Source organism: Polistes canadensis, unplaced genomic scaffold, assembly GCF_001313835.1.
Source record: "Polistes canadensis isolate GaletaPanama2010 unplaced genomic scaffold, ASM131383v1 scaffold_155, whole genome shotgun sequence".
NCBI classification, from domain to species: domain Eukaryota; kingdom Metazoa; phylum Arthropoda; class Insecta; order Hymenoptera; family Vespidae; genus Polistes; species Polistes canadensis.
In genome coordinates, this window is record NW_014569702.1 from 240,684 (window position 1) to 255,655 (window position 14,972).

At 34.8% G+C, this 14,972-nt stretch overlaps 2 protein-coding genes across 33 annotated transcripts in view; one reads left to right on the forward strand and one right to left on the reverse strand.

The window, feature by feature from the left end:
- The first annotated feature begins 1,076 nt into the window (after positions 1-1,076).
- Positions 1,077-4,008, forward strand: LOC106788840 (protein-S-isoprenylcysteine O-methyltransferase). The gene is made up of 3 exons (XM_014752490.1): positions 1,077-1,731; positions 1,820-2,299; positions 2,391-4,008. Exons 1-3 carry the CDS (start codon positions 1,534-1,536, stop codon positions 2,574-2,576), a joined length of 864 nt encoding a protein of 287 aa, XP_014607976.1. The 5' UTR covers positions 1,077-1,533; the 3' UTR covers positions 2,577-4,008.
- Positions 4,009-4,514: 506 nt separating this feature from the next.
- Positions 4,515-14,972, reverse strand: part of LOC106788838 (basement membrane-specific heparan sulfate proteoglycan core protein) — a 63,395-nt gene continuing 52,937 nt past the window's right edge. For 25 of the 32 annotated variants that reach the window (XM_014752481.1, XM_014752473.1, XM_014752457.1 and 22 more), the window contains 19 exons: positions 14,931-14,960; positions 14,568-14,840; positions 13,945-14,499; positions 13,454-13,874; positions 13,178-13,394; positions 12,826-13,105; positions 12,495-12,755; positions 12,153-12,419; positions 11,350-11,541; positions 10,610-10,879; positions 10,266-10,417; positions 9,885-10,192; positions 9,336-9,802; positions 9,062-9,230; positions 7,026-7,419; positions 6,558-6,933; positions 6,273-6,474; positions 5,838-6,188; positions 4,515-5,688 (listed from right to left, as the gene is read on the reverse strand). In XM_014752481.1, the coding sequence (XP_014607967.1) occupies positions 5,430-5,688; positions 5,838-6,188; positions 6,273-6,474; positions 6,558-6,933; positions 7,026-7,419; positions 9,062-9,230; positions 9,336-9,802; positions 9,885-10,192; positions 10,266-10,417; positions 10,610-10,879; positions 11,350-11,541; positions 12,153-12,419; positions 12,495-12,755; positions 12,826-13,105; positions 13,178-13,394; positions 13,454-13,874; positions 13,945-14,499; positions 14,568-14,840; positions 14,931-14,960 (5,444 nt within the window). In that variant the 3' untranslated portion in view covers positions 4,515-5,429. Of the gene's footprint in view, positions 5,689-5,837; positions 6,189-6,272; positions 6,475-6,557; positions 6,934-7,025; positions 7,420-7,769; positions 8,578-9,061; positions 9,231-9,335; positions 9,803-9,884; positions 10,193-10,265; positions 10,418-10,609; positions 10,880-11,349; positions 11,542-12,152; positions 12,420-12,494; positions 12,756-12,825; positions 13,106-13,177; positions 13,395-13,453; positions 13,875-13,944; positions 14,500-14,567; positions 14,841-14,930; positions 14,961-14,972 lie in introns of those variants that run through there. The other 7 variants (XR_001381947.1, XM_014752461.1, XM_014752459.1 and 4 more) reach the window with 7 other exon arrangements.

Sequence of the window (14,972 nt, forward strand, 5' to 3'; positions counted from 1 at the left end):
GCGTAAAATTGTATATAAGAACATTTCGATGAAATCCTCAGACGAGGACGTTAAATTCATTAAACGATTGCTTTCCAATTAATCACATAACGCGCGATACTCCTCCACCCACAATACTTGTTTTTTTCTTCTTTCTATAGAAATGATGTACATTGTCAAAGAGAAAAACTTAAAACGATTGGGTCTTCATTAAAATTGTACGTTCATTGAGGTTTTTATTAAAATTCGTTGTATCTCGTAAAATTGATAAACGGTATTCGTTTGTTAATCGTATCGTAGAACGTGCATACGTATCAACTTGGCGGCTTACGTAAAAGGCTATAATAGCTAATTAATTTATCGTTCCAACGACGATAAAGCGAACACGAACTGGTGGAATGATTTATTACAAGGAAGCTTCTCTACGGAAGGAAGGAGATACAGGGTGGAAGGAGGTATCCCCTTTTTACGTAAGCCGAACAAGGGTTTGCGATTCACGCGTACTTTCTCGAGTCACGTGAAAGCAGACCCACGCGTTTGAAAAGCCCGCGCTGCCTCCTATCGATGATCCGCCTTACGTAACCAAGTGGGAACGAAATGAAAATAAATACCATAAACCAATATTAAAACATTATTCAACGAACGTATTGAAATTATCTACATTTTCTTTAATAATTCTACATTTACGAATATCAAGTATTTTAACCGCGTTTACAAATTTTGCACATGCGTGCAAATATTTACGATCTAGAAAATGAAATTTTTATAGAATATTTTCAAATTTCGGACTTACATTTGTCCAAACATATTATATATATATATCAAAATTATAATTTTAATTGATCTATACAAACCTTTGAGAATAATGAAGATGATTTTATTCGAAAATAAAATGTATAACTTAAACAAAACGCCTGACACTGTGTTAGCAATGCACATTTAACAATTACATTAAAGTTATAATATAATATATACATTGCTGACAACCTAACCAAAGAAAATCAAGATTATGAATTGTTTATTTGTGTGTCATTATAGAACTTGGCTCTGTGTTCATTTCAACGAACTCGTAGGTCCGAGAGAGAGAGAGAGAGAGAGAGAGAGAGAGAGAGAGAGAGAGAGAGCGAGCGCAAATTAATTTCAAAGACTGCTTACAAAGTTTTTTTTATTTTATTTACGTGATTATTAAACTGTTCCTGAAGGATTAACAATTCGAACGGAAAATCGGTTACGTACGTTATGAACGATTCAAATTATCGACGTTGGGAAGCAAGCAACGTTGTCCGCTATTGAATAGACAGTTGAATACCGACCAGCGTTAAAATATTATTCTTCATTTTATCGCTCCTCGAAAGTTTATTCATTTTCATTATTTCATTACTTGACTAGATCGTATCTATAGATATTTGATTACGCCAAAACGTATTTAGTGAAAAAGTTGTCAAGTATGTACGCCTTCATTCGAAAATGAAATGAGAAGGCCTCTTTTTTTATAACAATTTACGTTCTTCCAATATAAATTTTCATATTACAATTATTTATATTTCCATAGAAATGTTGTGTCGCGAAGGAAAGCTGAGTTTATCCTGCTTTAGTGCGGCTCTTATTATTGCACTCTTACCAGAATTAGTTTTTAGGTTAGAATTGGATAATAATAGCAAATATTTGCAAAATATCTGGCTTACATATTTTCTTCAATACAGTTTTTGCAATTTCCTTCTACCCTTTCTCTTTTGTGGATTCGAATATCAGGTATTAAGTATTTCCAATGTTATGTGATATATTGAATATTTCAATCTCTAAACACTTATATAATTGATTTGTCTTTCTTCTTTTTTAGGTTGCATTGAGATCCACGTTTTTAGGATATGTCGTGGGTGTTGGAATAACGATATTTTCTATTGCTTCGCCTTCATGGCAAATGTTTGGTGCTTATATGACAATGTTAGCTATATTCCATTATAGCGAATTTTTGTCCATAGCATGGGCAAATCCGTCGTCTTTATCTATAGATAGTTTTGTTCTCAATCACAGTATTGCTTATGGCATAGCTGCCTCTTTTAGTTGGATAGAATATGTTTTGGAAAGACAGTTATACCCACAAATGAAAATGGCCTCTTTTATTTCTTATTTCGGCTTAATATTATCCATTTTGGGAGAAGTATTAAGAAAAACTGCTATATTTACAGCAAAAAATAATTTTAATCATCTTGTACAAAGCGAAAAAAAGAAGGATCATGTACTCATAACGCATGGTATTTATGCAATATTTAGACATCCAAGTTACGTCGGTTGGTTTTATTGGGCCATTGGAACTCAGGTATAATATACCCTGTTTTAAATGAGTATTGCATCGTATACACATATTAATGAAAATATTTTAATAATCTATTTGAAATTTTCTTACGCAGTTAATACTACAAAATCCACTTAGCCTTTTGGTGTACGTTATTTCTTCCTGGAGATTTTTCCACGATCGTATTCTTATAGAAGAATTAATGCTATGGAACTTTTTTGGCGATGCATACATCGAATACCAAAACAAAGTACCAACTGGATTGCCGTTTATATCTGGTAATAAAATTAAATCTACTTAGCAAGCTATAGATGTCTAGATTCAAATACCGTTATGTCCATTTTAAATTGATCTCATATGTCTTTCAATAAATTTAATTTTTGTCTATATTAAAGCACGATACCGTTACAAGTGCTTCTTTTTTTTGTAAATATGATGATACCGTTATACTGCGCTATATTTTAATACTAATATTATATTACCAATAACTAATACAATAGTAAAAAGCCAAATGAGTAGGAAGTTTGCTATTCGCAGAAATTTGTTACTTTGCGTTTTTATGAGGGCTTCTGCAAGTTCAAATTTTAATTTTAATATCAAATAACACGAGATTAAAGTAAACTGTTCTTTTTTACAAAAATTATATTTATTGTCTCATACATGTATATATATATATATATTTATTTTTTTCCTTTTTTTAGTATTATTTTTTAACAATGCAGGCTACACGTCTTAATCACTTTATGTACTTTCAGTTTATAACTTTACATTTGTAATACATTATGCAAGTCATATTAGCACTTGCATTGACATTAATAAGCATTTTCTCAGTGTTAAATTATGGCGGAAAATGTGTCAAATTGTAATTGCATGTTCAATTTTGTTTACATAAGTTTTTACGGTACATTAGTTATTTAATCAAAGTACTTTACGTTTAAAGATAACGAACAGCAATATCATACTTTTGTTTTGTATGAAATTTATATTCTAGCCTATTGTACAAAAATTCTCTTTTATTTACTATATATATTGAAATACATAATAGATAAAGAAACTAATGTACATATACAGAATTATGGAATAATAAAATAGATAATGTATCAGTTAACGCGAAACTAGGCAGAGAGAAAGATGAGATATTTCGCGGCCTATCTCTTTCCCAACACGATATTTGATTATTTATTTAGAATTATAGAATATATCTGCGTAAATCGTAAGAATATGTTATTAATTACAAGAGTAAATAATTAACTTTTATTTTTTGTATGCACACGTTGCAGTATATTCAATATCAATACAAGATTTGCAACACATTTTACTAGCACCCATTTGAACTATTATATTAAAGGTTCTAGAAGTAACTTGCTTTCGTCCGTTCTACGAAAACGCAACTATTCGAATTTCTTGATACAAGATAGTAAATTGTTTATTTAAATTTGATCTTTTCAAAAATCTTCTCGTCGCATTTAGTTTTTTAACAAAATTCGTTAACTTCATTGTATAACGTGTAATATTCATTTGCCAAAGTATGAAAGTAATCACAATTAAAAGAAATATTTATAAATAATTTTGCATTTTATTATTAATTTACTTCTTATTCGATCAAATCGAGATATATTTTACTTTAATTTTATAATATTACTAGTATTATTGTTAAGTTATATCCATACCATTGTTATATTATTACTATCATCGTTATCTGCAAGTGCAAGATTTACAAAAGTGTGTAAAAACGAATTTTTCTCACTACTCATTGCAAGGATTTTATATTATAATGTTTTGCCTAAAAAAATATATAGATTTGATCAGTATGTAATAAATCGCTTTGTAAGAAAACTTGATATACTCATTTTTTAAATATTTGCTTCAATGCTAAATGACGATAAAAATAAATTTTGCAAATTGTGACTTTGTTTATACAATCATTACAATTTTTTACGAGGCAAATCCACAGTTATCCACTGTTGCTATTATGGTTTTAAGAAATGATAGCTATGGCAGTGAAAAATTATATATTATTGTTATTTAACATTTTTTTTTCAATCACTATGGCAGCTGTAGAAATATATCTTAAATGTTAAATTAAAAATATTACATATATATATATATATATTATTAGGTAGCATAACTTAACATTAAAAAGCATAAAATAAGAAAGAAAAAATCTCTATATTAGGAACACGTATATTTTTTTAAACAAAAGCATGTCGAATATAAGTGTTCGGTTAATCTGAATAAAGTAAAAAACATGACGACATACCCGGGTGGAATCATTTTCATTACAAATAAAAAATAACTACTATATTAATGAAAATATTTCAGTAGTTATTAGTTTGCAATAACGTTATCGACCATAATTGTAAACAAAATATTTCAGCAAAAATCATAATTACTTTGTCTACTCCTGTTACGATTCTTACCATTGTCAATGAATGAGTGTAATCTTAATTAGATACTTTCATTAGTCCAAACCATTACAGGTTTGATATTAACATTTTTTTAAATCGAATATTCTAAATTTCTTGACATCAATTAATCATTTTTATCTTTTCTTAAGTAGAAAAATGTTTAAATTGCAATAATGCTATACGTTTTGCTGTTATATAAAATTTGCATATAATACCTAGTTTGACATCGTAAACAAATGTATAGTTTTTTGTCAAACAGAGTGTAATGAAGAACATTAAAACATTTGATAAAAGAACATCCGCTTTGAATATCGAAAGATGAATTTTGGTGGAAAATGAGATAGGATCGTATCATATATAGAGATCTCTTAATGTCTTCTTAGCAGATCACCATGCATAGAAATGTTGTCAACTGGATCACTGTGAAATAAGTATTTTTTGCTATTAAATACGTACACACTTCGATAAAAATATAATTATATTTTTGATAACATAATAAAGGGGAAAATAAAGCGAATATGGTTAGCATCTAATTGTGCCTATCTAATAATCGAACGTACCATGGTTCGGTCAAATTTGTCCAGATTGCGTTGATAAAGCATTAAATAATTAATAAATTTATTAATTATCGACACATTTCTTTCAAAATTACGGAAATACAAATATTACAAGCATTTATGCATTAGTACAAACTTGGAATATAAGTATACCGTATAAATTGTATAAATTGAAATATATTTGTCTACTTAAATTAATGAATTTTTGGCTATATTAATAGCACCTACGTAAAAAAGTGTATGAATAACGATGATATTTCTACTTTCTATTTTCATCGCAATCAGGTGTTGTAACACGATCATTAGTAAATAATTTTTAATATTACGTGTGGCTACATTTGCAGCAGGTTTAGGATGAATAATATTTACAGGAGGTGGGGGTACAAATGCGTCAAAAATATCTGCATCTGCGTCCGTAAATACCAACGAAGATGGAATCCATCTCACTCTATGCAGCGTGTAACGTTATTGGAAAAAGCTTGTATAATATTTCATCCATATATATATATATATATATCGTGTTTGGAATGTTACTTAATCTTAAAAAATATAATCCCCTCTTATAATAGACTATATAGAATACTCTTTCGTTCTTACCTGGTGCACGGAGAAACGTTTTTTCCTCTAATAGCTTTTTCTCCTATATCGATAGCTCCTGAGTCTTGTACTTCCAGAGTGTAAATACAACCGGAAAATCCTTCGTGGTAACGTCCGTATGTCATTGCATAATCAGGTACACCTCCTAAATACACGCTGCCTCTGGTATTCAAGATTTGTTGTAACCCGTCGCTCAGCCCGCTTTCCGTGTGTTCGCCGTTTAATTCGATGCTACCATCGCTACCTTGCCGTTTTAAAATGATCCTATGTCTTTCCCCGTCGTCGACTCTTTGAGCGGTTACGCGAATAACTGCTGGCCCTGATCCTAAATTGTATTGATATTCTACGTAACTGAAACGAAAGCGTATTATTCAAAGTATTGTAGTAGCATCGCGGTAGATAAAATCAGATGCACGGAAAATCGTATACACTTACCCATCGACAACTGCCAGAGATATATAGTCATCGGGATTGAAATCATTTGGCGTCTGCCCATGCCACATGATTAAACCATTAGTTTTATTCGTCGATATCTCGAAACCCAAAACTTCGCGTTCTTCTTCGTGCGTCATTACCGATCTTTCCAATTCTAACCAACCATCTCCTTTGAACGCGATGTCGTAAGTGATCTCTGCCACTGCATCGATAATAATAAAACGCTTAATAAATCTTTCCGTCCGCGAACATATCAATCGGTAAGGATAAAACGAATAGACTTACATTTTTCACAAGTTTGCCCATTAAAACCAAGCCTACAATCGCATTTGTAAGATCCAGGTAAATCGGTGCAAGTACCGCCGTTTCTACAAGGTATAAATACCTCGCATTGTTTCAATACTTTTTCGCAATTTCTTCCTGCATAACCATATTCGCACGTACAGGAATATTCGCGCAAACCTAAACTCTGACAATACCCGTGTATGCAAGGATTCGATGTGCACGGATCGTACAAAGTTGTTGGTGAATTTTTGGGTGGAAGGGTAACGAGCGTATTACGTGGAATCGTCTGATTCGGATGAAGCATAGAGCAATCTTCGATATTTGCCATATCCACCGCCGATTTTACAATCTCCAGGCTAACGGAAGCTACTTCAAGCTGTGTGTTACATAAGGGAATTAGACGGTTAGTGGCTAATATAAACTAACAACTAGGGCAACGATTACGGATCTAACTTAGCTCTTACTTACTTCGCTAATGCATCCACGAAAACTACGATCAACATTAAGATTTTTATTCAATGTTATTTTTCTACGATCAATGCCACCAATGTATAAGGGTGTATTCAGTGTCATGGTACGTGCGATACCAGGAGATCTTGCTTCTATAAATGGTTCTCCATTAACGGATAATTTTGCTTCTTTGAAGTCTCGATTTATCGTGACGTATGTCCATGTTCCAGGCTGTACGATGTAATTAGATTTTAACGTGGCCATACCCGAGCCAACGTCGTAGCAAAATTCAACGTGCTTGTCTTTTATTATAAGCGCTGCAAAATCTCCAACTCCTTCTTCGCTTTGAGAACAATATATCAAAATTCCATCTCCTTCGTCGGTGGGATTGAAGTTCATAGCTATTTTAAGCCTATAAGTGTAGACAATAAGTAAAAAATAATCGAGCTAACGTTTCATCGATGCAATTCATTCATTAGTTTGATGTTGTAAACATGTCGTTTAGTGCGCGACGCGTCAGGGTTTTCAAGTATGAATGAAACAGGAATGAAATAATGCAGCACGTTATTGCAAGATGCTATCAAGTAAGCCATGTGCGATATAGTTTTTCCAAAAGCAATCAAGAAGTCTAATCCCATATTCGCCAATTTCGCCTACGTGCTGCTTAAGCTTTACATTGCTTAAGCAATATGATAGGAAGAAAAAAAGCTCGATAAATATACGTTTCCTAAAACGAGTGGAATATCAAATGATAGAAATTAATAGTCGTACCAATATTTATTTGCCTTTATAATATTTATTTATACCTATTATGGGCATAGGTCTATACCCATTGAGTATATAGATGTTGATTCGTAGACGAAGCAACATATTTAACACGTTATAGAATCTTATATATATAAGTACAAACAATTGATATATTTTCACGTATATAGATATCATATATTTTTATGACATCGCTTATTGCCGATTCTTAAGCTTTGTTTCAAACTGTTAAATGCAATATATTTGGCAATGATTTAACGTCTTACTTCGAATAATTAATATAACTAAATGATGCGTAAGTGTATTAATTAAAAGCTGTACAAAACATTTATCGCTACATTAAAAATTGACTGAGAATGAGCTTCTATCATTACAGCAGCACCATTCGGGAGTTCGTTCCAAGAAACTACTTGCTCTACTATTCGGGCTTCTTGCAATTATCTCGCTAAAATCTTCTTCTCGTATAGAAAGTGCTACGACCCGTGCGCGAAATAAAAAAGAACAATGCCAGAATGTTTGTAAATAAAGAAAAAAAAAAAAAGGTCTTTATCCAAAGTTCACATATGTATATCTGAAATTCTTCCAGTAGCATAGGCATTTCATTTCCGCGTCTAACCAAAAATGCTACAAATTATAGTGACTCTATTATATTGAATAACTTTAAACGTGCACATAAATATCATGCCAAGTCTAATGTTTTGTGTGGTGCAGATTATTGTGGTGATGTGCCCTCGATCGCACATTGAGTTGTCTAGCTTGTACGTTGCGTGATCGACTGTGTGTAGTGGTCGAACTCTTTCTTTCCCTGAAAATAACGTCATCTCAATTAGCCTGATTGAGAATAATCGACAGCTAATGCTGCAAAATTAACAATACAAGGCCGGAATTGTTCTCATATGCGTCTACTTTCATTATCTGCATAGAAAAATTTGCTGCTCTATTATTATATGCGTATACGCATGTACGTTGCATATTAGTATAGTAGATGTATTATATGCGTGTATATTAAAAAGTAGGTCAGATGTTAATTAATTACCAAATGAGAAGAGTTTCAAATGCGTATATCCTTATGTTATTATAATATCGATTATTTTCTTACCGTCTCTCGTAAACGCGAATATAGTGTGTTAAATGTTTAGAAAGAGTGCATTAAAATCTTACAAAATATACAATACGACCACTACTTGCACACCGATGAAAACATTTCATTATAAGTGAGAAAAATATGAATATACAGTCCCATGCATCATGCTTTTTCAAAAACACGTATACATTCTATATGTACTTGCCTTCGAAGAGCCTTCGGCGGCGTATCGTGTGCAATGAAAGCTTTGTCATCGTTAAAAGCTGGTTCATTAATCTTTACCGATCGTTCGCAACGTGGACCAATTTTTCCATTGGGGCAGTAACAATCGAAACCAGTCTCCTTATCCATACACTTTCCTTCACCGCAGGCACCTGCAAATAATTCGATTCGCATGCGTATACATTTGTCACGTTCTATAAAATGAAAGATAGTTCGGGAAAGGAAGGGAAGAAACAAATGAAAATGTTGATTTTTACCTGGGTAGCAAGTTTCTCCAACAAAATCACAGTGTTTACCACTAAATCCAGCTTTGCATAGACACATGTAACCATTCTTTGTAGTTGCCTCCTGGCAAACTCCACCATTATTACATGGATTTTCGGCGCATGTTTCGCAAGTCGTTATTCCAACGTTACCCGTTTGATCTTCGATCAAATCTACTTCTTTTTCACCGATTACTAGTCTACTGATACAACCAATAAATCCATTGTTTGTAATATCCTCTTTGACGTCGATACTGTGATTTGGAACTCCACCGATATAAAGCGGTCCTTTAAGATCTAATCCTTGCTTTCGACCGCTCGCAACTCTTCTGTAAGATCCCTGACCATCGACTAGCATCGTTACTTCTCTTCTAACGCGTTGAATTTTGATCGTATGCCACTGACTCAGAGTAATTGGCGTATCTCCCGATATAACAGCTGATCCAGAACCAAAGTCAAATCTAACAGTTTAGAAAATAATTATTTTACATACAAAACTCGGATAATATGCGTATAAATATATAACAAAAAAATGATATGTACTTGAATTGTGGCAATCCTCCTACTAGGGATAGAAGAATGAAATCACCGCTACCGTTATTTAATTCTGCATTATATAGAATAATGCCGTCATAATTCTCTGGTTTAAAAGATATTTCAATATTGAACTTGAGATACGAATCGGGTAGTGGAGGCAAAGTTATATAACTTTCTGGTGCTTGACTAAAGTTTGGTACGACTCCCGTTACAACGAGCACAGTCGGTACTTCTATATTTACTAGATCATTGTTTGCTATACAAATGTATGTTCCTGCATCTTCGGCTTTAACGTTTCCCAGTTTTAATTTGTTCTATTTAGAATAGTAGAAAAGTAAACGTTTAGAATTTCCTAGAAAAATATGCTACAGTACAATTTTGTTATACCTGATATGTTTGTGCATTTTGAGATAAAAATCCACCAAGTTTGTTCCATTTGTACGTAATAGGTGGGTCAAGATGAACATGGCAATCCATTTCGATGCTGGATCCATAAGGTGCAGACTTAGTTTCGATTGCTGGTCCATCGTTATTTCCACCTAAAATAAAGATATTGAGAAAAATAATGATTTAATATTGGAATATTTTAGAAGGTCTATTCATTGTTCGCATATTTCTACTTACAAAAGATTCAACAGGTAGCATAAATAATACAGACGATAACAATTACATTTAGTGTCGTTAGATTAAATGAAATAAATCGATAAAATATATCGATAAAAAATATTTACCATGTACAATGAGATTGAAATCTTCCTCAAAGATGCCTTGCGGAGTCATTACTGTACATTTGTAAACGCCACTATCGCCAACAGCTACATTCGATAATCTAAGAATATTTCCATACGTTTGAGCGTTCAATGGTAAATCTGGATGATTTGGTCTGGACCATCGATAGCGCGGATTAGGAGTACCCGAGCACGCGCAACGTATATCGACCGTATCTCCGATATTTACAGGATCTTGAGATGCTTCGATGCTAAGCGCAGGTGTAACAGCAGCTGAAATTGAACAGTTACTATTATTAACTTCATATCATTTATTCTCTTTTGAAGTAAGCTTCACATCGTTGAAGAGTAAACACCTGAATATGGGCAGTTCTGGTCGCTTTATCATGTTTGTCTTAGCGCGACAAATATAACATATATTATTTACCATGCAAATAATATGCGCCAAAGTACGTCGCATTTTCTTTAATTGTAAGAAGTAAGGAAGGAAAAGGGAAAGAAGAGGAAATATGGTCCGTTATGTGGAAGACAAATCGGATACTACTATTGGATACTACTATTGGATACTACTACTGGATACTACTATTGCGGTCAACGTTGTCTTGCAACTTACGATCGAGAATCTAAATTATTAAGAATAAAAATAGGCAACAGAGAGACAAAGGATAATGGTAAAAAATATAAGACAAAAATTCTAATTTATATTACAAGACATCACACGAAACACAAATCTCAAAACAAACCGCGTAGTCTTCGAAGATATTGGCGATATTGCGGGATGCGGCAGAAGCGTTCGTCAGTACCGTCGTTGCATTGAGCATAGCCGTCGCAAAAGTAATCCAAAGGAATGCATTGTTGATTGTTGTAGCACTGATACTCCCCGGGTCTGCACTGCGTTTGGTATACTGGCATGCAATCCGCAAGCAAATTAACTACTAAATCATAACGCGAGCTTTGTCAAAACCTAGTCTGAAGAAGTCTTTCGTTGAAACCATAGTTGCAATCATATTTAATATAATCAATATTTTACTAGCGTTGTAATATATACCAGTTCTAATACGACAAGCTGCATGACAAACTTTCGACAAGAAAGAAATCTAAAGAATAATAGCGTTCTATTACGTAAGCAATTGTAATTATGCAAAAGAGAAAAATGTCGCACGCAGTATATGTTATTTTCGTTGAATGAATCATTTATGAAGAAATTTGCATTGTTTGTATAAAAATGTTCGGATAAAAAATAGCTGCGTTTTGGACGATACACGTGCTTCTTATTGAAAGATTACAAGAGGAAAATAAAGGTTACAACGTAATAAATTAATAAAATGAAAAAGAAAAAAAATCAATAGAAAAGCTATATGGCTGGAAAGAAAGAAAAAAGAGCAAAGTTTGTAGGAACAAAGTTTGTGTGTATCCTTCGAAAGGAATATTTAAGATCGATCTACGTCAGCAGTATTAAATAGTACTTGTTAATGATTGATTATTAATTTCGATAGTATTTCATTGAAATAGCAAGCACACGTATATATATTGATGTATTACTTACGTTGAACATTTAAATTAATGTAATCGCTGGAAACTCCATGAGAGTTACGAATTTTACAAATATATCTTCCGCTGTCTTCCGGTCTGACTTGCATTAATTCTAAATAATTTTCACCAATTCGACTGTGCGAAGGCAATAATTGGCCTTCTCTGGTCCATTCTATTACAGCACTCTCCCTGATGTCGCAACGCAAACGTACAGAATTACCTGAATACGTCGTAATGTCTCTTTGCGCGGCACGAATACTTGTGTCGTCGTAAGAATGTTCTGTTGAGAATAAAGATAAATCTGACGGATATAAGTAATAAATCGATGTGATATGAGTTGATTAAAAAGACAAACCGTTGACTATAACTTCCGCTACCGCTTCGGCCGTGCCTGCTTCGTTGCTGGCCTTGCAAACATACTTTCCTGCATCGGAATACGTTATACCGTGGAATTGCAACACCCCGATGTCATGAGACACGGAACGTGGAAGTGGTCGTCCTATAGCTTCCCATTGAATATGAAGAGGTTCGTCTCCAGTCGCGGTACAAGTTATAGAAGGATTTTTTCCAGGACCAACGGTTTGACGAGTCGGATTTAACTCGATTCTAGGCGGAGCTGCGAAGAAAATATGAAATTCTTGTAACGAACGTATCTCGCATCCATTTATACCTTTGGAAATACTTACATATTATTTCGAGATGAGATTTAGCTTTGAAAATAACTGTGCCAGCGGGATTTAAACCAAGACAGATGTATTCTCCTGCGGAATACTTGTCGACCACTGGTATGCTTAAAACGCCATTATGAACGGTACTACCCTTTGGCAAGGCACGATGATCGCTTCTCTTCCAGTCAAGATAAATCTGATCGCCATCGGGTGCAATTACTTGACAACGCATTTCTACTTTACCGCCATTGGGAATTCTGAGAAAATCTTCGGGAATTAATACGCCATTGGAATATCTCTGGAATAATAATAAAATTAGATGAATTTTGCAATGTGATCGTGAAAAAGGTAATCGTATTAAATAACATACGTTATCGTTATTCGTTTGACCAGTATTGCACGGCATATCGCCTCTACAAGGGATAGAATCAATGTCGTTGTCCTCGATGCGTATTAAAACACGATCCTCGACGATGCCAACCGAATTGGACGCTTGACAAGAGTAAGATCCTTCGTCGTCGGTAGAAACGGATAAAATTTCGTATACCGCGCTCAACGGGGTAGCAGCAGTTCTGCTATACGCGTCGCTGTAAATATAGATAAATTATCTCCTTGGAAAAGATGAAATTTCATTTGGGCAACTTACTACGTGGCCAATCCGTTGACGTGTTTACTCCAGGCAACATTTGGTTGTGGATGGCCTACAGCGCTGCAAGTTAATCGCACTTTATCTCCGAGTTTGACTTGCAAAATACCGGACCTTGGTTCGATCGTAATAACGGGTATGGACTGTACTTCGATATGAGCTATCGCAGACGTCGAGCCAACTTCATTCGTGGCCGAGCACACGTAAGAACCGCCATCGTTGATCGTAACGTTAGAGAACCTTAACAATCCACCAGGAAGTTGTTCGATATTTGGAGCAAATGGTCTACCGTCTTCGCGAGACCAACGGATCTCGGGAAGCGGAAGACCAGCGGTGGCGCGACATAGCAAATCGGTGGAGCCCCCGAGAGTGACGGGTTGAACATCTTTCGGGTACAGTTCCAGAACTGGGCTTTCACGAGCTGCGCATTCGATCAAAAGTATTAGGTTATACTTATTCGATTCGATAATATTGCTAAATTGGTGTCTTACGTTCAATTTCGACGATAGCACTAGCTTCGTAGCTGCCTATGGGACTACTGACTCGACAAATGTAAACGCCTCGATCGGAAACTTGTGCATTGATAATTCGCAGGGTATCGCCGACTTGTTGAACGTGCGGATTCATCGGTTCGGAAAATTTGCTCCATTTCACTTGTAGACCCGGTTCTCCGCTCGTAACGCAACGTATTTCGGTCGACGTTCCTTGAGAGATTATTTGTCTCTCGGGCTTGACTTTGACCGACGGTGGATCTCTTCGTGGAACGATCATTATTCTAGCGGTAGAATTAGTTTCCGTTCCTTTGTAACTGATGGCGATACAGACATATATACCGGAATCGTTAACCGTTGGATTATTGATCATCAGAATACCGTCGTGCTGAGTCGCGGAGTAAGGGAGAGATAAGCCATCGGATCGGATCCACGTTAGATTAGCATTCTGTGATGGAGTACAAGTTAGTCTAACGACATCTCCGCTATACCCAACCCATTCGGCGGGCGTTATAATAGGTGCCGAACCAGTAGCCGAAGGCCCTTCCGGATTCTCTGCGAATACGTACTCGTGTAACTCTACTATTCGATACCATTAATAACATTTATAATAGTATTCGTACCTCTAACGTAAAGAATCGTCGTTTGTTCGACTACTCCGACATTATTTCTAGCAATGCATTTATATTCGGCCGCGTCATTCCTCGAGGCAGCTGGGAGCCTCCAAACGCCATTACGGAACGAAGACTCGGAGCTTATGCTTCCATGTAGTCGAATCCATTCTACGTGCGGAGGAGGATTACCATTAGCCTCGCAATGGAATTCCACCGGTTCTCCTTCTTTAACTTCGAGGTATGGTGGCATAATGACGACTCGAGGTTTCACCGGATTTGCTCCTGAAATCGAATATGATATGGATCAACCAACTCATTTCGTCACTTCTTAATTCTACATCGCGCTACGAGAGTACGATTATAAAAGAGTACCTGGTATTTCTAACAAACTTTTTGGAAAAGCTGCGTCCGTAG